General features: G+C 33.1%; 1 protein-coding gene across 2 annotated transcripts in view; it reads right to left on the bottom strand.

Moving 5' to 3' along the window:
- Positions 1 to 8,424: 8,424 nt before the first annotated feature.
- The window catches only part of LOC149795871 (uncharacterized), a 43,907-nt gene continuing 28,820 nt past the window's right edge, over positions 8,425 to 23,511 (bottom strand). For both annotated transcript variants that reach the window (XM_089965790.1, XM_089965791.1), the window contains exons 6-9: positions 21,848 to 22,104; positions 20,894 to 21,208; positions 18,622 to 18,833; positions 8,425 to 14,817 (exon numbers count right to left, since the gene is read on the bottom strand). In XM_089965790.1, the coding sequence (XP_089821916.1) occupies positions 14,694 to 14,817; positions 18,622 to 18,833; positions 20,894 to 21,208; positions 21,848 to 22,104 (908 nt within the window). In that variant the 3' untranslated portion in view covers positions 8,425 to 14,693. The remainder of the gene's footprint in view (positions 14,818 to 18,621; positions 18,834 to 20,893; positions 21,209 to 21,847; positions 22,105 to 23,511) is intronic.

Here is a 23,511-nt window from a genome sequence, read left to right as displayed (position 1 = left end):
TTTCAGATCATAACACTCATATTTCAGCTTTGTACATATTGTTTAAAATTTTAATGCAAAGATTTTTTTTCTGAAAATCCATTCTTGAACAATTATGCACAAATCACTTCAATTTGCTAGGCATACCCAAACCAAAATTGCAAGCTTGTTTTAAAGCTTGCAGCAAGCTTGCCACAAGCTTATTTATAAAGCTTGCGGCAAGCTTGTATTTGGAACATTGCAGCAAGCTTATTTATAAAGCTTGCCGCAAGCTTGTATTTGGAACATTGCAGCAAGCTTATTTATAAAGCTTGCGGCAAGCTTGTATTTGGAACATTGCAGCAAGCTTGCGCAAGCTTATTTATAAAGCTTGCGGCAAGCTTGTATTTGGAACATTGCAGCAAGCTTGCGCAAGCTTATTTAACAAAAGTGTCATAAGGATCCACAACCTTGCAAAAGCTTAAGCTTGCACAAGCATGCGCAAGCTTGTTGTTTATTTACCTAGTACAATAAGTATACACAAGCTTGTGCAAGCTTGTTACTAGCTTGTTGCAAGCTTGCAGAGATTTCTTGCTACAAGCATCTGGGGTTTCAAAAATCAGACATGATTGTGTTTTCCCCACTTCCATAAAACCCCCTGAAAATGTGTGTGTGTGGGGGGGGGTGTGGGAGTCCGAAGGCCCCTGTCCAAAAATGCATTTTAGACTCAACTGCTCCTGGTGGACCAAATTATCATAATATATTGCAAAGTTTTACTTCATTCCAATGAAGTAATCTGCATATTTAATGATTAAATAATGCAATCTTATAGTTGCAATGCAGTGGAAAACAAATCTGTTCCGCCAAAACATTAAGTTTAATTCCATTGTTCAAGTTTATTCATTCACTGCAAGGTTACCCAAGGCTGCAGAAGCTTTATGTGTTCCCCTAGCTGCAAGTGTCACGCCCCTATGAAATGATCATGAATAATGAATGAACTGTTCATGAACTTGGTTCAAGAACCATTCATGAAAGTTCATCAAAAGGTTCATGAATTATTCTAGAATGTGCATGAATTGAAAACAGTCCACAAATTGGTAACAATATCACCTTACTATGTACATGCAGTATACAGTAAAAAGGATCGTCTTCAAATGTATTATCAACATACATTGCATCTGCCATACTGGAGATGTGTATACTTAATTTACCAAAGAAAACTATAAAAATATAAAGCCAGAAATATTGCAATGGTTAGTAAAGAAAAGGCATTGCTGAACATTAACCGTCATCCACAAACTCGACAGCAAAAAAGTAGCATAACCTAAGCTAGACAGTGTAAACAGTAGCATAACCATAAGCTAGACAATGTAAACTGTAGCAAAACCTCAAGCCAGACAGTGTAAACAGTATCATACAAGACCTTTGCGTTGGTCCATCCAGCCTCCTCTGCTGTCTTGATGTTTTTTTAAGAATAAACATCCTACCCTCCACAATGTAATAAAAAAATTGGGTCATATATTTTCAAGGCTCAACCCATAAATTTTACTTTTTCAAAAACCCAACACTCTACTGTGACCATCCTATTTCAGAATCTCCATAGGACACCCTGCTATCCTTCAGTTTTAAAAAATACAAAAGCTGAGCAAACCCATCCATCCATCCTCCAAATTTCAAAGATTTTAGGCCACCAACCTTCTTGTCCTCCACTTATTTTGTCTATAATAGACCAGGTCCATCCGCCTCTACATTTTTCAAATACCAACAATCTATAATAAGACATTTCAATTTAAGTTATAGCTCACCGACACTCCATGTTTTTTTCTATTTGGCCAACCTTCCAAATGAAAAAGAAAAAAAAACAACACTTGGCAACCAATCATTCTGTTCCCCAAATTGTTTTGAAATATTAGAGATCTTAATATCATCAATTTTGTTTAAATAAAAGACTCCACCAACCCACTGTTAAAAAAAATACAACAAATATCCACACCCCAAAGTTTAAAAATCCTCCATCCATAATTCAAAATCTAACCTTTATCTGTATTAATGCATGAGTTTCAAATATATCACAAGCACTTCTTAACCGAGTCATACAGATGCCCCCTAAGACACACTCTAGCAGGTAAACATAATTTAATTTAAAACAAAAAATCCTAACAAAAACCTTATTTAAGTAGACTTTGCTGCCAGAAAGTAAACAAAATTTGTAAAGCATTAACTCATGAAAGCATTAAAATCTTCAGTACAAATAGAGTACACCAAGCTCTTCACTCTTTACTTCATTTGTTTTATATTTCATGTAGATAAGAATTCATAATAATTTTATGGTCATCATTCAGATATTTAGAAAAATAAATAATGGTCTTCAAATAAAAGGAAAACTAACAAGGCATGGACTTTACCTTTGTCCAGCAACTCAGTTTAACACTCCAGTCCATCAAAGAATAGATTACTTAGATAAACCTGAGTTCTGAGCCACCGAACCTGAGTACTATCCACTTTAAACCAGTTAACCAGCTTTCATCCACTTTGAACTGTTTTCAACTAATGGATGACTTTCCTTTCCTCATATATTTATGGAAAACCCCTGCCCACTTGCCTTCAAAATGTTATGACAAAAGCCCTAGAGTAGTGGCCTTCAACCTAGGCCACTAGCTAGATGACATCAAAAACATTGCTAAGAAATCCCTAGAATAGTGGCCTTCAACCTAGGCCACTAGCTAGATGACATCAAAAACATTGCTAAGAAATCCCTAGAATAGTGGCCTTCAAATGTATTAAACATCCTTGTCCACTCTCTTCCAATTCTCTAACATTTTAATTTTTTTAAAAACAGAACCTTGACCAATGTCCTTCATCCTAGCCACAGATCGTAAAAGTTATAAAAATCCCTAAGCCGGTGACATTTCCAATCATAATATAACTAATCCATATTTATTTATCATCCGCAGACACTGATATCATGACCAAATCAAATGTGAAGTTTATAGATGCTTCTTTGTAGTTATGCTTTAAATATACATAAAACGATATATGCAACAGGTACAAACACCCAAAATCATTGAAATTGAAAATTTTATATAACATTTGTTGGTAGTTCTGTTATAAATAATCATTAAATTAATTTCCTGAGACAATAAAACACAAATATGAAGTTTATGAAGGTTTATATACAGTATAATAGTTAATATTTACTTGGAGAGATGTAAAACATTATTTATATTTTAATTTAGCATATAATTTAATTTACAGCAAAAGAGAGCCAGACTTAACATGTCCAACAAGTATATATATATGTGTGTGTGTGTGTGTGTGTGTACATTTTAAATGCATTAGTGTTAATCTGGTAAATATTGATACTACACCAATTTACAATTATGTTTAAAACAAATTTAATAGTTGAACAATAAAATTTTAATTACTTAAGGGTAAGCCCTTGAAACTTAAAGTTTATTTGGTGTTTCTTGATTTTGTCAGTTGTGTAATAGATTAATTCTGAACAAGATACTATACAGTTTTGTATATAGTATGAAAGTAAATTCAGACAATTATAAGACTGCAACATTATTTGTTTATTCTAACTACTATAAAAAATGTATTTATTTTCAAAATCTATGTTTTTATACTGCAACATAATGGTTATTACATGTACAAGATAAGGAAATGAAAACTCAATGGCTTTATAATGTAAGAAATGCAACTCATTCATCAAACAAGAAAGCCTAGCTTGAAGAGATTGGTTATCTACTGACAGAGACAAAATTTCTGGAATCTTAGGTTACTAAGGACAGTTTATACTTTTTTAATGCTGAGTGTTGATACCAGGTCTAACAATCCTCAGCAAAAGCAAGGTTTTAAAAATTACCACCATGGCAAACATAGTGAATCATTTCATCTAGAAGCAACTAGATGTAATGGTAATTTTTTGCATGAAAACCCTTTGTCAATATGGCTATCCTTTTATAGGAGTAGAAGCAAGATTTTCAAGATGGCCATGTAGGTGAATATACTGTACGTCAGATTGACCTCACTTTCACTTATAATTACTAGAAGCCATAAGATGTCTTGTGAAAATCACACGTTACTATCACTTTTTGACAGTTTTATATACTGCAACAAGATTTATACAAAAAGATTTCAAACCTTCAGGTATCATTACCTGATTTTGAAAATAACAGAGTTGTTCTAATAAACTCCCTTCTAAATAAATGTGCCCCCTTTTTTTTAAAAAAAGAAGAAATTACTACTTTATCAACTCTTATCGATCCATATATATCCATTACAGCATGTCCAGATAATTAAAACAGTACATGAGTAATCCAACGAATATTAAAAAGTTAAAACAACTTAGATTTTCAGTGAAGTGAGTGGAAAGTTACAGCACTGGATTATCTGTTACATGCATGATTAAATACAACTGGTACATTCCTGGGGTCAGCATCTATTTTTAGACTAATTTTTGAAATTTTTTAGGACCATGGTGCTAATGCAAATAGTAATCTAGTAAATTCCCCACTTCCACCCCCCAGAAGTTGCACTGCCCCCCCAGCTATCTATTAAAATAGGTTTATGAACAATATAAAAGCACTCTGGACTATTACAGTCAATTGTCATATTAATGTAAATTTTCCTCAGTACATGTTTACATTATATATTCAAAGCAAAGTAATTGTTTCCTTGATCAGGAGGCCCAAGTGGTGCCTGAGATTGCTCACCTAGCTGGCATCTCCTAAATAGCCAAGAACTTTTAATCAATCTGCAGTTGAAAATAATAACTTCTAATGTGCACTATATAACCAGTATTGAGATTATATACTATCTAATCACCTACCTGCTCATCCAATACTCACGTACTGTGAAAGGTCATAAATGATACAAAAGAATGTTCTCTTCTTTAATATCAAAGTAGAGTAATTTAATGAGTTGATATAAACCAGAGATAAATGTTGACTTTGTGGGATTTTCAAACTAAATAAAAAATAGTTTCTAAAATCAGCTTGGCATTGCAAGCTATTTTTGTTGTCCACCCAATCACTGATATTTTACTAGGTGAAAGTCAGACTTTAAGTAACCTTGGAGTGACAGCCTGCTGTACAACGTTAGGCATATCTGATTTTATATATATATATATATATATATATATATATATATATATATATATATATATATATATATATATATAATTATTTTTCTTACATGCTATTGTAATGTATATTTATTCACTAGATATGATACTTTTTCAGAAAATTGTTTGACCTTGACTGTTAGTTTATAAACAACAGGTGGTGATCTAAATTCTGAACTGGATTCAGAATTAGTAAACAAAGTTCTATTTTATTTTAAAATGATTGATTGTTGTCAAGGTCATGATGGGACTACATGGGTTAAGAAGTAAACACTTTTTTAATTTTTTATTCTGGGAATAAAATCATTGGCCTAATCAAGGCTATATTCTGTGTATGTAATATAAACATGATCATGTGACCCCCCCCCATTTCACAACTTTGGGGAATTTCGAAACTGCATCTTATGATACAATATAATCTTTGTTTTGAGAGAGATTTCTCAGTTTTGGGGCTTTTCTTACTGATGTCAAGTTAATTTCTTGTAGCCAGATTTGAGCTATAATAATTCTTCAGATCAGTTGGATTTCAAAAGGATTAATTCTTTATTCTCTGGAAATATGTTGAGGAGTGCTCACATAGAAATTTTGGAAAGACATTGCTTGCAAATTTAATTTGGATCTCCATCACTGGAGTGCCATTATTTGTATTTCTACAAGGAACTGTAGATAAGCGCAGTACTGACTACAGCATACGTCATCGTCATCAATCTTGGATGTTCCATCAGGATTCGAACTTGAAATTATTAGAACATTTATTACTAGGACTTTTGCAATTTACTTCATGGATTATTCTTAGATAATTTTTGGATTTGATTCTTGAAACTGTAAGTTCTTTTCCTTTTTTCATTTTTACAGAATTTTCCAGGAAAATAAATTATTGATTAAATTTTAAAAAGCTTGTTGTTTCTGTGTTACTGTTTATTCTAGCCTAAACACATAACACTCTGAATATCAAATGGAAAATCCAGCATTCAAATTTTCTATCATTGTATTTAAATTCTCATTTACTTCTAAGTTATTGTACCAATTTTGAAAGATTTTTATTAAAAAATAAAGACATAGGTCAAAATTAATTCTCAGATAACTTGTTGTCTATTTATGACCAACATAATTAACTCCCTTCCTATTTTGTAGATGTCATACAGGCACATCTGGCTCATGATAATAGTTAGAATATGTATGTATGTACTAAATATTTGCACAGTACATTTATTAGCATCAATATTACTTAAAACAAATATTTATGTATAAAAGATTCTATATTTTAGTATAAAAGATTCTACATTTTCGTAAGTTAATTATCCACTTGTCTTCACACATAATTTATACAAAATCCACCAATCCACTCTCATCTGTGAAATGTTGATGAGAGATAAAAAGTCATTGAGAAACACAAGTTTGTTTACAGTAAATTGTATTTGGTTAGTAGCTTAAGAATGTACACAACCAAGTGTTGAATACCAATCACAATTAACTCAGACAACATATATTAATCAATCAGAATATGTCATTTGACATTGATACAGTGTCTCATTAGAGATCTGTCCATTACATCATCAGATATACCTTAATTTAATGATCACAAGCATTATGAATTAAGCAAAGTGAAATAATTAACCCATGTTTGTAAAATTAGAATTGCATTAATGACAATGTACAACTGAGTGGGTTAATTTGCTGGCATTTGACATAGAAAAGATCTCAAATTGGAGGTAATATAATGTTGAATTTATGAAACTAATTGAATAATGTCCAGCTTTTGTGAGCCTTTCTGAGCAAATGCTTAACATTATTCAGTGAGTTTCATAAATTTAATATTAAGTCAAAACCCATCTGAGATTCTGTTTACCACAGATTAAATAGAAATAGCTTAGAGATAAAGAAGAAGAAATAAATTCATTCATTCTGACTCAACTAAGATACCCTTTATTTCTTGTACGCAAGAAAATAGTCCAAAATCTTGTCAAATTTTTAACACAATTTTATAACAAGAACATTTAAAAGCAGACTTTCTTTACAAATTATAGTTCAAAGAGCAACTGTCCCTTTAAATAAAGAGAACATTTTACTCAGACAATATCATAATTCAACACAGAATGTGTACAGAAGTTCCATGTAATGGCATATATTTTGAGTCCGTTTAGGTTAGACAATCAATGTTACATCTAACGTGTCAGTTTCACTACTGGAAGTTTTTGGATATTCATGTAAAAAGATGATAACCAAATGCAGATTTACTGTAATGTATTTTTGATCAGATATTTGTATTATTTGATTTGGAGCAGTAGACAGCCAGAACTGCATCATATAGCAAAAATCATTTGAACTATTTTACCATGTAAAAATGCTGTGGTTTGATAATGTTCTGTCATTTGGAAGACTGGTTTATGTCACATTCTTTCATGAACAGAGGTTAGTTTATTTATTCCTATAAGTTAGCATTTAAACCACTCTTGTATATAGGGTGGATTCCATGTTACAGGTATATAGCCCACCCCACCCCCACACCTGCTATCAATTGACCACTACCCTTCGTTTTATTTGTTGTTGCTGTTTGGGGTTTAATACCATTTTTCAGCACATGATTTGCAATACAGTATGTAACTTGTCCTGTGGGATAAATTGGCCATTTATAAAGACCGATTTGACCTCTTTACCCAAATTCCCTTTTGGCAATTGATTTGAAAAATAGCTGCCATAATATTGATAATAATAGTAACAACAAAGAGTTCCAGATGGCAGGGTAATGAAAATTTTACCCTGATCACAGCCAATCAGTAAAGAGAATACAGTGCAAGAATTTCATAGACTGTTTGAACCAATCAGAATCACATAAAAGGATAGGTTAACATGTTGTAATATCAAAAATATTAAACTGCACACTCTACATATAAAGTTGTTGTTGGTGCTGCAGTAGGGTTTAATGCCATTTTTCAGCACAAGATAGGCTATACATGGCGGCCTGTATAACTGGTGGAGGAAGATCCCTGGAAAATTCCAGGAAGAACCACCGACCCATAAAAGCTACTGGCAGGCTTTCTCACATACCCATGTTAGCCGAGCCTGAGACTCAAACCCACACAGACAGAGGTGAGATGGCAGTGATCCAGAACAGTGAGCACTTTAGACTACTCGGCCACTCTGGGCCCCCTACATGTAAAGTGTACAGACTATGTGACAACATGCAATCTGTCTACCTCTCTGCCAGGACACATACATGCACACAGTAGGGCAGATTACAACTGATAAAAATAACATGACAATAACAGGGAGAACCATTATTTGTTATACCTCTATGGTCTTCAGCTAAGTAATAAAAAAGAGCAACAACCAACAAGTTTTGCAAAATTCAACAAATAATTTATTTCCATAGAATACATAGTGACAAATTAAAAAAAGAACTTACAGTATTGTGAATTAAATCCCAAATAATCCTTAAAGTTCTATTACAATTTCAAATACTTGAAGTTCCAATTGAATTCCGTCGGTGTTCCAAATAAATTCCAATATTGAATGTGTTTATGTTTCTGTAGTCTTGAATGTGCTAATGTGCCAATGGCCTGGAATCTGGTGATGTGCTAACAGTCTTTTGATGTATTACAATAATATAATCCAAAATGTCCATGTCTGAATTCACTATGACTCCAAATTAATGATTTAGTCCAAGAAGTATTAATATGCATTTTATAATTCTAGTGAATAATTCAAATAAATAAATCCACTAAAAAAAAAAAACTGAACACAACAACATGGTTGATCCCACTTTGGATATAAAGGTTGAAATGAGTAATCCTAAGGTTCACAACTTTATATATGCCTCCATTTGACCTATGTTGCAATTGCCATTTTTTGAAAGTACTCTGGAACCTTCGAAGGTAAGAATCAAGACTGTATATATAACTCATGCTTATGTAAATATGTTTACAATTAATAATGATCTGAATATTTAAACTTCAGTCATAATTCCCATACTTTCAAGCTCATTTTGTCAGATGCTTGACCTGGGATTAAGGTTACTTATGAATCATGTAGTTTTAATCAGAGCTACTTGGAATTTGTTTTTGAGGTTTTCACCAATTCTGGCAAGCCACAAACAACAGGAGTAGTTGAAATTATACTGTTTTTAAATTAGAGCTTGTTTTATTTAGTTTTCAGTGATATAAATTGACTTGGTCTAAAGAGAAACTTTAACCTACTAGTAGTATTTACTTTTTTTAATTATTCTGCTGACAATACATTCACCCAAAAGTAACTTATCTGTATGGGGATCTAAGTACTTAATAAACTTTTCAGGATTGATTATACAACCAATACAGGATAAGTAAATTTCTCTGACATTGTTTTATGTTTAAGTTTCAAGTCAGGATGTATTCTGTCTTATCTAAATGTAATGACAGTTGGCTGTAATCAGGAACTTGATGTGAAAACATGACAGCACTGTCATTTGTATATATTAATAGCCTACAAACAGTGCCTATGCTATTTATCATATCATTTACATAACATAAAAATAGAATATGTCCTAAAACACTACCTTGCGGTACACCACATGATATTGTTTAAGGTATGGGCTCTATATTGCTGACACTAACAATTTGTTGTCTCTTTCTTAGATGATTCAAACTGTGCAACAGATGTACCTCCTTATTCTACCAATGTATTACACAATACTGCATGATTTACCTTGTCAAAAGCACATTTTTATCTGGATTTCAAGTTGCTAAATTATCTTTCAAATTTTTTATCATGTACACCAAGTACAATCAATACTATAATTCCTATGATAAGTGAATTAAAAATTAAATAAAATCAATAAATAAATAAAGATAAAATGTTTATTTTTTTCAAAGTGAATATGCAAAGAAAAATAAGCCAGCATTAACTTGGGTTCAAATTTCAAAATATGCTATTTTCAAAACACATGATTGGATATAAAACTTTCACCTTTATATACTGGTATCCTTTTGACAGATTCCACTTTGTTTTTGTTAAAAGCTGTAACAGTAATTCCTGTGAAAAATCATTACAAAGGTGATGTTAACAGTTATTATTTAATGTTGGGAAGTGTATATAAAGATGCAGTACTTTTGAAAAATTTCTTAATATACAGAAAAAGAAACAAAAACCTACTATACAATCAAAATGAGAAATAAAACAATAAAATGATAATCAAATCAACCTGATATGAAGTGGATACATGCATCTCTTTTCTCAACAAAACAAATGCTACATAAGTTCAATTTGTTTTGTTTTTATTTATGATCAAACACACATCAAAAACTAAGACTCTCTGAAAAAATTGTTTAATTAAGTAAAAGTGAAGATAGATAAAAACAAGAATCCCTTGAAGGGACAGCTGCTCAACTGGGCAATTTTTTCTCTCCAGGAATTCAAGATAACACCATTTGTTTCTTTTTAACTGCTGAATGTTGAAACCATTTATGATATTCTTCATTGAAAACTAGATTTTCAAATTAGATCTGTAACATGAATTGGTTCAGATTGGTATTTTCATTTACGACCATTTAGACTTTATGAATGAGAAATCTTACGGTGGAAACTTGATGTCAACATGACCATCAATTCAGGGGGAGTAGTGACAAGATTTTCAAGACAGCCATCACAGCAGCTATATTGGATGCATAACTGGCACCATTTTCCATTAGGACGAACTTAATATCATAAGAAGTGTATTGGTTAAACCACCATATGGATATAGATATCCATTGTGGAGCAGTAGAAATAATTTTTTTTAAGATAACCACCATGGTAGCCACATTGAGGATCTGACATTTTCATTTAGGAATACTACACTCAACAAGAACTCCTCTGACTGAAATCCCATATCAAATGATTTTACGCTTAAGAAATTTAAGAACAGTAGCAATCACAAAATTTTCAAGATTGCCACCATGGTGGCCATTTTGGATGATAAATCAGCTTGAGTTTAATTTAAGATCAACACAACATTATAAGAAGTCACTAAATGAAAACCCAATTCCAGGACTATTCATTTAGGAGTTCATTTAGTGTAGTTATAACAAACTTTTCAAGCCGTCCACTGTGATGGCCATATTAAATATCAGATCAGCACACTTTTTGTTTAAGTCCAGCCAGACATCATAAGTTTTCTGGTGAAAACCCCATGGAAATATGGTTGTCCATTCAGGAGGAGTAGAGATGGCAAAATGTTCAAGATAGCTGCCACAACAGCCATGTTGGACATTAGATTGTCACAGTGTTCATTTAGAACTAACAATAGATCAGAAAAAGGTGTTCCAGTGAAAATCGTTCAGGAGGAGTAGCTATAATAAGATTTTCAAAATGGATGGATTGGCTGCCATATTGGACCCAAATTAGAACATTTTTCATTTAGAACCAACTAAAACCACCATAAGGAGCCATTTGGTGAAAAACCCATGCTTGTATGATGTTTTGTTTAGAGGGAAAAGAAATAGCAGGATTTTCAAGATGTCTGCCATGTTGGCCATGCTAAACATCAGTTTGGCATAATTTTCATTCAGAATCAGCTCGTTGATATGACCCTCCTTTGATTAGCAGTAGGAGTTTTTCAAGATAGCCACTGTGGTGGCCATGTTGGCATATTTCTTCAGGACCAACTAGGTCATGTGGAGAATAATGTGTGTGTAAAACATCATGGCAATCCAACTAGTAGTTTAGGAAGATATTGCTAGGTTTTTAGTGCATTATGGCACAGCAGCAAAGATAAGTTACTTAGTGCTGAGGCCACTGGAGCAAGGATCCTTATATATAAATATATATAAGAGAGAGAGAAAGAGACAACATCAGTGGTAAGGTATGTACTATAAGAAAAAAGAGCAATTCAAATCTAGCTACATGCAATATTATCTGAAATAGAAATAAACACAAGATAAAATAAGAGAGTGGGGAGTCACATCTATTTACTTGTCCAAGACAATTTTGACAGGTGTGTTCTTCATCTTTTGGACTAGAAATGAATAGGCAAGATCTTCCATCTGTATGACAGATCAAAGGTTTTGACTGGCACTTACATATATCAGTGATCCTGATTTGGCTGTATTCACCTGGTGTTATTGACATTTGAAAGCATTAACTGTGAAGAACAAGCCATCATTTGTAGGATATCCCAAATGTCATTTAACAAAACTGTATTTGATTTTTTCATCCATTAAATGGTCAACAGGTCAAACAAATATCACAAGTAAAGTTCAGAGGTGATTAGGCCTGTACCTTTGTCTTTGTCGGACAATCCATAAAGGTGTCATTGATTAAGGTTCCAAACTGAGTGCTACACATCTCATAGTTAGCTAGTTAAATGGGGTCAGGGAAGGGCAACTTGAATTTTAAGTGTGGCAAATTTCAATGATCACCTTTTTAGTAAGGACGTTTTTTGCTACTTACCATCAGTCCTATGTATAGACGAAACGAAATGAAAACTTCTGCTGTAGTGTACAATTACCATACGGCCTATACTACAGATGTTGCTAAACTCAGCCCCTCATACCAGGTGCTTTATAACAGTGCAGAGGTGTGGCATCACGGATCAGCCCTATTAAATATAATGTGTGTAACCTAGGCCTTAATTAAATCAAATTTATTTATGATGGTGAACCCAAGTGTTGGGGATTTTTAAATAAAAACATAAATTGGGCTTTGACTTATCAAGCTCAGTGTTTTCTGTACATCTCGGTCTGTTCCAGTGACCCAGTGGTTAGAGTGTTTGCCTTGGATGTGGAAGGTCATGGTTTGAACCCTGGCCAAGTCATATCAAAGACTTATAAAAATGGTACTAACAGCTTCCTTGCTAGGCGCTCAGCATTAAGAGGTCAGTGTTAAAATTGGTTGGCCTGGTGTCAGGATAATGTGACTGGGTGGGACATTGTGATTCATGTCTGCAGCATGATTAATCAATGCTAGACATCACTATAAACTGCCACACTACAGACATTGTATAGATATTACTGAAAAATTATTAAAGCTACAATAAAACCCTGATCACACACACTCACACACATTCTTTGCATCTCTGATGCACACCTTAGAACCTAATTAAAAGAAAGTAATACTAGTCAAAACAACTAACCTTTATAAACATCATCAAACATGTTTGTTCACCTGAGCTGATAAAACTTTACTGTGGGGCTTGCCTGGAAATGCCTATTGATTAAGTGTCAATATTAGGGCATAACCGATTAGCATTTTTCTACTGATTTCCGATTCCGGATTTTGGGCATGAAATTTTTCCGATTCCGGATACGATTCAATTAATCGGAAATGCTAAATTAAAAGGTTTTTCAAATTAACTTTTTAAACCGTGTTACACACGTTTTGCATATCACACCGATGTATTATCGTTTCACCCCGTTGTGTTGACCATATTGGACTTTTCTGACTTCTTATTTAACTTCATTAACGCACTATCGAATGACACGCAGTGTTAGACGGTGCTATAGAAATTCAACTTTATTATTTTTATTATCCGAATCGGTCGTTCCTGCCTTGTCCGACCCCGAGTAATCGGAAGTTCATACTATCCGGTGGAATCCGATTTCCGGATCAAAAGTCGGTTATGCCCTAGTCAATATGTCAACATTTTTTATGTCACGGCTGATCCTGTGTTTGGGACCCCGGGAAAGCACATTCATTGTTGAATAGTCATCAGGTAATTAAGAAGTTGGTATCATTTTCAAATGACCTGACTAAAAAGAGTACCTGGGCAAATATTTTTTAAAATAAAAACCCTGCTTTACCTGGGCACCATTAATGTTTAAACAGTATTAACACCTTCAATTATATTTGTGCAAAAAATAAATAAGTATTAAAACAGTATAGTTGTATAAAATAATCTTGTTGGATAAAATTTTATGGGACAGATTTAATTCTGAAATAAAAAAAATCATTTTTAATATTAAAAAAACCAGATAGAACCATGTTTAGTATGGAATAATTATACTAAAACTGATGTTACAGCTAATCTTTAACTAAAACTAAGATTCATCAGTACATTTAAGAACTGGTTATACATCTATCTTTACAAGATCTTTATAACTCCTTTGAATGTTTTTATAATAATTTTACAACTCTTTAACTGCCATATTAATATTCAGGAAAAGAAATTATCTTATACTCCATGGGACCTTGGACTTTCAAGTTTTTTGATATACTGATGAAAATATAAATGAATACATGGTATTCAAACAAATAAGTTTTAAAAAAGTCAAGCAAAAAAATAAAAAAATAAACCCAGAAAGCCAATGGGTCATTCCATATTTATAATATATTGGTATACTTTGTTGGAAAGGTGCATGTACACCTACACAGCCAAACTGCTAACTATGTTTAAAATGGTGAAACACCGTAGAATGTGAGTGATGATTATGATCTCAAACACATATGCCACATAATTCATTTCTGATGCGAACATTTCTAGGTAGGACTATCCTGTGTTGAACAATTTATATTACACAGATACAACATTTAGAAATAAAATTAAAACATTTGCTGTAAAAATAAGCAAATGCATGGAGTGGGGACATAATAGCTTAATTTTAAACTATAACAGCAATCATATGCATGGAGTTATCTTGCAAACTTCACAGCTATTTTAAACAAGCGACTCATATTCAGACAATCCAGTCTCTTCCTGTGGGAGATCAGCCTCCGTAATTCCTTTGGCTGCCAGCTCATCTTTCACCCTTGAGAGATACTCTGGATCAGGGTAACCAAATCTGGAAATAAAAAAATTTCATCCAAAAATACCTTGACTTTTTACAACATTATCATTCTATTTGTGAGTAGTTACAATATGCCAATAACATGATACATAATTAAAACAACTTCATAAATGTGACCTGGAGAAATTCTTGTAAATTAATATTTTTGGGGTAGAAATTTACTGCAAACTGCTAAAGGAGTGTAATATACAATATACAGCTAGCCTGCTAACTGGCAAGTGAAATAAGTGCATACTGTAATACATTTTTATGAGTGACATTTTGCTGCTAATGCAACCTACTTTGAAATTTTGATGTAAGTAGGTGCAATGCACCATAACTATTCTACTTCCTTGGTGCACAGTGACCTTGTATTTCAAGCATAGATCTGAAATTATATCTGCTCTTTTGGATTTTGGGTCGAGATATGTTTAAGGTTAAGTGAACTGCTGTTAGTATAATCCTGGCTATTGACAATTTCCATTTAAGTTTAGTGGCCTTGACCTTGGACATTTTTATATCAGATTCAATATGCATGCATGTAATCTTAAGGACATATGTGTTTGGTTACAGTAGATGTCAGGATGATTAAGTGGTTCCTTTGTGGCTTAATGTGATGTTTTTTAAAGAGATTTAGGTCCTGATAGCAGATGGTTTCTTTGTGTCTTGAAGTGTAACCTAGCTGTATAGTTCTTGTAAAGGTATGTTTAGGAGTACTGGCTGTATTACTCTGAAACATTCTCTCTCTTAACAATAAAGCTAGAGCTATGATGAATTGGTGGACTACAAAGGGTCCTACTCTCTACAATATGTGCAGCTGGACCTAAATAAACAGAGCAATTTTATTGAAACAACAATAATGGCCCATACATCAATAAAATGGTGCTGTCATATTTGGGCAATAAAAATTGTGTATGAGTTTGAAAATTGTATGCTGCACATAAAGCACACTGACTTTGAAATCCATGATGAACAAATACAAAAGTAGGGAAAACTGGGTACTATGTCATTCATGAATGATTGCATAACCTTACAATAAATCTTGTGGGATGTAGAAAATCTGGAAATTAAATGCAGCACAGAGTTCATCAACATAAACCTGCATAAAAAACGAAATCTGTCATTTCTAGGTAAAGATATCAGTGCTTCCCTTTACCCTCATTTGTGCTTCAGAGACTCCCAAATTTTTAATTTGACCCCCATTTTTGATACCAAGTTTGTTTTTTTACTCAGTCTGTCCCCCAGGTTTGACTCCATGGAGATTTTTGACTCTCAGTCTTGCAACTCTAGGCGACACGCTGGATTTAGTGCAGAAGTAAATATTTAGGATGACAGGTAATTAATTGGTAATAACAACTCTTGTAAATGAGGTCCTGGAAATCAAACTCATTTAAGGTATCAATAATATAAAGCTGCTTGCTAAAATTAGTAAAAAGAACTATTAAGTTTTGCTGGAAAACCAAAAGTAAAGACAATGTACAAAATCAAGGCCCATAACTCATTGAATAATGATGTGGAATGCTGAATCAATATTAAGATGCATGCCAGCCTGGTTGAAATCCAACAATTTTTAGTTACATAATTCTGCAGAAACTAAAATGAGAAGGAAAAGTATTCAAGGGCCATAACTCCTTTAATGATGTTACATAATATGAGAACTAAAATTCAGTCATAATTTCATTAAGATAAAGCAGAATGTAAATTTGATTGAAATCCAAAAATAGATGATAAAGATACAATGCAGACAAAAAATACCAGTCTGTAACTCATAAAAATTGCATTTCTGAAAGCTGGTAATCAGACTTGTTTGAGTTCTAATTAATACAATGCAACATGTCAGACATAGTCAAATCCTAAGAATGCTTACTAAAGTTATGCTGTTGAAACCAAAGTTAAGACAGAAGACTGTCAAGCACCATACATCCTATAGATGTTGTGAATCAACATAAGGTATGGTGTTGAAATGAAATCTGCATGGACAACTAATCAGGGACATAACTCTTGTAAAGAATGTTGCAGAAAACAGGAAATCAAAGGCATTGGAGATCCCATCAATAGAAAGCTACATATTCTATCTGGCACAAATCCAACAACCAAAGTAATGTTATACTGCAGAAATCAAAGCTGACTGAATATAGCTAAAACTCTTCGAAAATGGTGCTGTGGAATGCTGGGAATATATCATTTAAGGATCCATCAATTTCAAGCTGCATACAAAATTTGAATGAAATCCAAATATTCCTAGTAAAGTTATCACACAAAAGGCAACCTTAGGGGATGGGTAATCAGTGGCTACAACTCTAAATGATGACCTTGAGTCTGATTTGTTATAATACTCTGCTAATGACAGATGCAGGGTATTAGATCTCCACCATTTTCATTTATGAACAATTGGATAACATAAAAGGTTTTTTAGTAAAAACCACCAGTTGATATGAGCATCAATTCAGGAGGGGTAGAGATAACAATATTTTCAATATGGTCATCATGGCAGCCATATTGGATTTCCAAGTGGAACTATTTTCATTTAGGACCAACCAGACATCTTAAAAAGTCTTCTGGTCAAAACTCCATGACAATATAACTTTCCATTCAGATGGAGAAGCAATAGCACTATTTTCAAGATGGCTGCTGTGGTGGCCAGATTGGAATCAGAACAGCACTATTTTGCTTAGTGCCAACTAGACATCATAAGTAGTCTTTTATTGAAAACCCCATTTTGATATGACCATCCATTCAAGAGAAGTGATCACAGAATTAAAAATTTAAAAAGGAAATATTAGCTGTGTGAGTAGCATCACTTTCATTTGTGTGTAAAATTTAATGGCAATCATTGATGTAGTTTAGGAAGAGTAGCAATCAAAACTTGAACAAATGGGCAAATCACAGACAAGAAAAAAGGAATAACAGTGCATCCAAAAGGCTCTTCCGATCTATGGCCAAGCAGAGCTAAAACCTAAAATTATGCAAGAATGCTGTTAAATTTGGTGAATGTTTGCTCAGCAGCTTTTGAGAGGAATTTGTTTGCAAATTGTTCTATTTTTAACAATGACCACATTTGATAACAGATTCCAAGCTTATATATCAATTTGAAAGCACTTAATTCCAGAATTCTGTTAAATTTGGTCAAATTTTGTTTAGTGTTGTTTGAAGAATTTTAAAAAAATGTTTTTTTCCTTTCTATTTTTTTAACTGCAACCATATCAGAAATCAGACTGCTCTCATTTGTACAAACTTAAAAGGACTTCATTTCAGAATGCTATAATTTGTACAAACTTAAAAGCACTTCATGTCAGACTGCTATCATTTGTACAAACTTAAAAGCACTTCATGTCAGAATGCTGTCAAATTTAGTTCAGTCTTGCTGAGCATTTTTTCAAAAAGTTGTGTGAAGGTTCCTGTATATCAGGGGTCTAAAACTCAAACCTCCCTGAGGATTGCATTTTGGCATTTTCTATGGCCCAAGGGCTGCACCACCTTTGTTATCTCTCATGAAAACCTTGTGACTCCAATCATTTTGCAGGACACAGGATGCAGCTTGGCAGGCTGCATGCAGCCCACAGACCATGTGTTTTAGACCCCTCCTCTATATTTAGTAACATGACCATATCTGATGGCAAATCAACATCAACTGTACAAACTTAAAAGGCTTTCATGTTCATTTTTGATTAGTGCTTATTGCAAAGAAGTTGAAAAGAGTATTAGCTGCTGTATGCATGATGGATGCAGGTCCATAGCATAATCTCACTGGCCATCATGTCCTGATGACCGTAAAAGAGACAACATGTACTGCACTATAATTAATGACATATTGCTTACTGTCCCCCTGGTTTTGGATTGGTTTTGTGATGAATGTCATTCCATGTAAGTCCCTCCTTTCCTGTTGTTCGTGATGTGCTGATGGTAAACATCAGTCTCCTTTCAAAGGCCAACTGAAGCATTTTGCATACAGTCCAGCCCTCACTGGTGTCAGGTAAATATGCAACTCTTTTCATGCTATCATAAAATGTTCCTGGGGATGGATGACTTGGCTGAAATATATTATAATTAAGTACTGTCATACATAAATGAACAAATCAGCTTTGTAGCCAGCTGGTAATTATCATTGTAATTATATTTATATTAATATAGTTTTATACCAGTAGGCCAAAAACATATTTATAGCTTTAATTGAAGACTGAGTCATAAATATGCATATTCATGACAAATTCTGCAGCCAATATATGGGCAATAAAAACTGCATAATATACATTTTCACAGAGAGAGAAACAGCCTAAAAGAATATTACATGTACTTTGGTGAAAGCTTAGCTGTGTGGTAATATAATTCATATTTGAAAAATATTTGTAGCTTTTCAACCACATACACAAAAACATTATAGAAAAAGCTAACCTGAAGATTTGGTCCTTACCCTATGGGTAAGTCTAAGAAGAGATATTTGTGGGACCTATCTATCACATTAAGTGTGAAAGGACATTGAAAGCAGGATTTAATAAACATAGAAGACCAAGTTCAAGCTTGTCTGAAGTATCATGGCACATCCAGAATGTTTGCTGTGCCATACTTTAACTAGGAACTCAATAAAAATCCTAGATTGAGAACAAGCCTGGATTGAGCTGGGGGTTAAGGAATCACTCTACATCCATATACACAAACCGACACTGAAAACGGATGGGGGCCTTTACACCTTTACACCCTGCCACATATCTGGGAGAATTTGTTAACTTCGCTCACCATTCCAATAAGGGATGTTAACAGTCAGTAGAGATTAAATCAGTCTGCTGTTGAAGTCCTCAGCATGAAGATGAAAGATTCAGGTTAGCTTTCTCTATTGTGTTCGTGTGTGTGGTTGAAAAGTTAAAAATATATTTCAAATATGAATGAGCTTAATAATATAATTCATTGGATTTCATATGCTTTTATGCTTTTTTTAAAAATATGCACTTATTGACAGTGAATTTGATCACAATAAAAATCTTGGTTAATTTCATACATTTTTTGATTTTGAAATATACTTTCTGGTACATAAATATACAAGAAATTAATGATATCAAGAAGGAGAAGACAGAAATATTGATTATAGGTTGTGCAGAATTGCAGGAAGTGGTTATCACTTAATCAGGAGCTTATCAATCTGTATGTCTGTCTATTTTAAAAGCTTATTTTCCTACAGCAAAAATGGAAAGGTGTATCATGTAAGTTTATATTCTGTGCAATGTTATTTTCGGTGCCTCGCTTATTTAAAAGCACAGGGATATTATGATACAGTGTATCTTAATATATGTAATTTGTAATATGCAACTTTGATTTATGTCTGAAACTTTTTGATTTTGATCCCAAAATCAAGTTTATAAAATCTAGTTATATTTCATAATTTACAAAAGTATATTTTTGAATATTTTTAATAATGCTCTAATTTTTATTGTACGAGGAAATAATAAATGAAAAATTAATGCTTTTGATACACAAGACTGTCTCTTTGGAGATGGTTCACATAGTTTTAAACATTGGAGATCAAGGATTTATCTATGGTTATCTTAACTTATTTTTCATTTTCACAATTGAGATTTGAACAATATAATTACCACAGTTATATTTTTCATCTTGTTATATTCCTAACTTACATATTATTAAATGTTAGGATAGTTGGTTTGATTTATTTTTTTGCAATGTGGCAACCTTTAAGTCAGTCTTGATTTGCGACATCAAGTTTTGATCAAGTTCCAGGTTTGCATAATTATATTCCTTACGATAACAAAGTACAATAATTTCCATTAGGTAGTGCAATGTGTAAATTTAGGATACGTTTGCCAATAAGAGTTTTATTTACAAATGTTTTATTGATTACCAGGCGAATGATATAACCTGTATGGAATATTTAGTTGCCATCATCAACTAATAAATCAAGATCATGGAAAAGAAAGGTTTATAAAACAAGAAGAAATGAAAATAAATAACTTTTCCATCCCACTTTATCTACAGACCAGCCTTGTTATCACTTCAGTACACATGTGGATTTTGCATGTTATCGTTAATGACATTATCTGGCAGAGGTACTAGGAAATGCATGATTGAATTGATGTGTACTAACCCCTTGTTTGCCTGCGGGAAAATCATAGGTGATCATAATACAGCCATGTCCCTCATACCCTGCCAAACTCATTGAAAATGTCTTCACATCCATCTTCCCATTATCTGGCTGGTCACCAGTAAGTGTTCCCACAATTTTACCACATATTGGACAAACAGGTTTGTGTTTAAACATCTGATCAATGCATTCAGAGCAGAATGAGTGGCCACAGGAGAGAGATTTGGGGTCAGTTTTTGGACACAAACATATTGTACAACTGTCATCTGTATCACCCTCCTCATTCTGTGATTCATTACCTCTGCCTGACACTAGACCCTATGGCAAATGTAAAACAGTAATAATTTGAATGAGATATTTGAACAAAGAAATTGGAAAGTGAATCTCTCATAAAATCATTTTGTCTTAAATTTTAATTATGTGATAAACACTATAGTGTAGTACATTCTTCATCATATAATGTTCAGTTTACTGGTTTAATTCCAGAACTTACCATTTTGAAAATATATGCACATAAAAACACACTGAAAAACAATCGACCAAAGACTAAAATTTTCAAGGATGAACCATAGACAAGCAGCATGTGGAACTTAGTCATTACTTTCAGGACTAATGTCTTCCTTTCAAAATAGATCTGTGAAAGAGAAAAACATACATATTTATACTTTATGTCTTCACATTGGAAAAATATGAGACCCATGTTTGTCACAATTGCTTTTTATTTATATAGAGAATACATAGATATAAGAAAAGCAAAACTCTTTCACAGTGAGCTTAGTATGAAAACAAACTTGAGTAATTAATGAAGGATGTGGGTGCCATAGCATGGACTGATATATGGACATGAATATATTTTCCAAAGTGACTGTTGTGTCAAGCCTCTGCCAAGGTGAAAACAACAAAACCTAATGTTAGTCCATGTGTAATTTCTACAACCTATTATTGTCATTCACTCACTTTTTTATGATCACTTTTTCTGTAAATATTAGGTGGTGGTGGTCTAGGTGGAGGCACCTTCTTTTGGACATGTGTCTTATTTATTTCATCAGCATAGTCACAGAAAACCTTCTTCACTGTAGGATAAGCACTGCTTGATGAAACATGCATAATAATATGGACTTCATCCAGATTGGGATTTTCCACTTCACGACAGAAAGCAACAAATCTCTCCAGGAATAATTCAGCCCAAGATGTTTCAGTCAGCAATTGTTGTTCTAGATAGATAGACAAATGAGAAATAAAATGGGGAAAATTATTTACATTTATTAAATCCACTTTTTAAGTATGCCACTTTTGTTCTGCTGGAGCATTTCTGTCACCTCCACAAATAAGAGGATCACTATGAAGCACACACAGTTTGCCTATTTGCACAGAGTCATCTTCTGAGTTGGAATTAACATCTTTAAATCTTGTATGCCCCTGACACATAACTCATGTGGTCAACCATTTCACTATAATGTACCTGTTTGGAGACAGTATTAATTAATTAAAGTGCCAAATTGTAAATAGGAGATAATTCTAAAACTTTCATTGGTCAAATTCAGGAACATGTTTGACAAATATACACAGTACATGTAACTTTACTTAAAGGCTCAGATCAACTAATTATGCATGGTATTTTCATTAGTTGCTATGAATTATTTTAGAGTACAAATACATTTATGTTTGCAAACATGACCCAATGCAGTAAAATAGATCCAAGCTCAAGGCTAATGCAGTTGTAATTATCTGCCCCTGAACCAATATCAGTGATATCAGAAAACTGTTCAATAATGTTCCTTGGAAGACATGTAAAGTGACAATGACTGTGACTTGATCTACCATACATATGACTGAATTGATGTATGCAGCACACTCTGTCGTAATTGTGGTAGTGATATATAAACATGCAGGTTCATGTGTCTATCCAAAATGGTTAAACAGTTCTAAAGCAGACAAAAAAATGTTGACTTGCAACCTTGAGTTTAAAGGTCAAGATAGGATGTGGAATATATATTTGGGATATTTTATGGCAGTGAAACATTCGTGACAAGATTTATCTAGATATACCAAATAACTCTTGAGTAATAGAACAGAGTTGTTTTACTCTGATGTTCTCATTGTCCTGCTGATGTGGTCCTAAACACATAATTTAAACACTTATTTACATAAACAGAAATAACAGTAATTTACATTAGCATTGTCATCTTAATTGATTTTTTTATACAAAGAAATGACTCTTCCATTGTGTTAAAACAACCAATCTGAAATACACTATCAAATTGATAGGATTTTTCAAAATAAATGCAAGTCATTGACAATGATTGGAAAATGTAAATGGCAGAAAACTACAAAACAAATTCATGGAAACCATTGCTTCTTTTGATTAGTAGTGACCTTGATTTATGACAACAAAATCTATAAGGTTCTTCCTTACTACAAGTGCTATAGCCATGCATAAAAACTCATATATGGTACAGAACCTGAGTTATTATGTGAAAATGACATTTTGTTTCTTTCGGTCAATGTGATTTCGATTTGTCAGCTTTTGATTCCCAGATGTATAAATTTCTTCCTTACACCAAGTGCATTCTGTTATAATGTAACTTTTGATGCAATACAACTTGAAATATTTTTAAGAA

This window comes from Sinohyriopsis cumingii, chromosome 7, assembly GCF_028554795.1.
Source record: "Sinohyriopsis cumingii isolate HCF-2022 chromosome 7, ASM2855479v2, whole genome shotgun sequence".
Lineage (NCBI taxonomy): Eukaryota > Metazoa > Mollusca > Bivalvia > Unionida > Unionidae > Sinohyriopsis > Sinohyriopsis cumingii.
The sequence above is the reverse complement of the archived record's forward strand: the minus strand, read 5'-3'. Positions and strand labels throughout refer to the sequence as shown.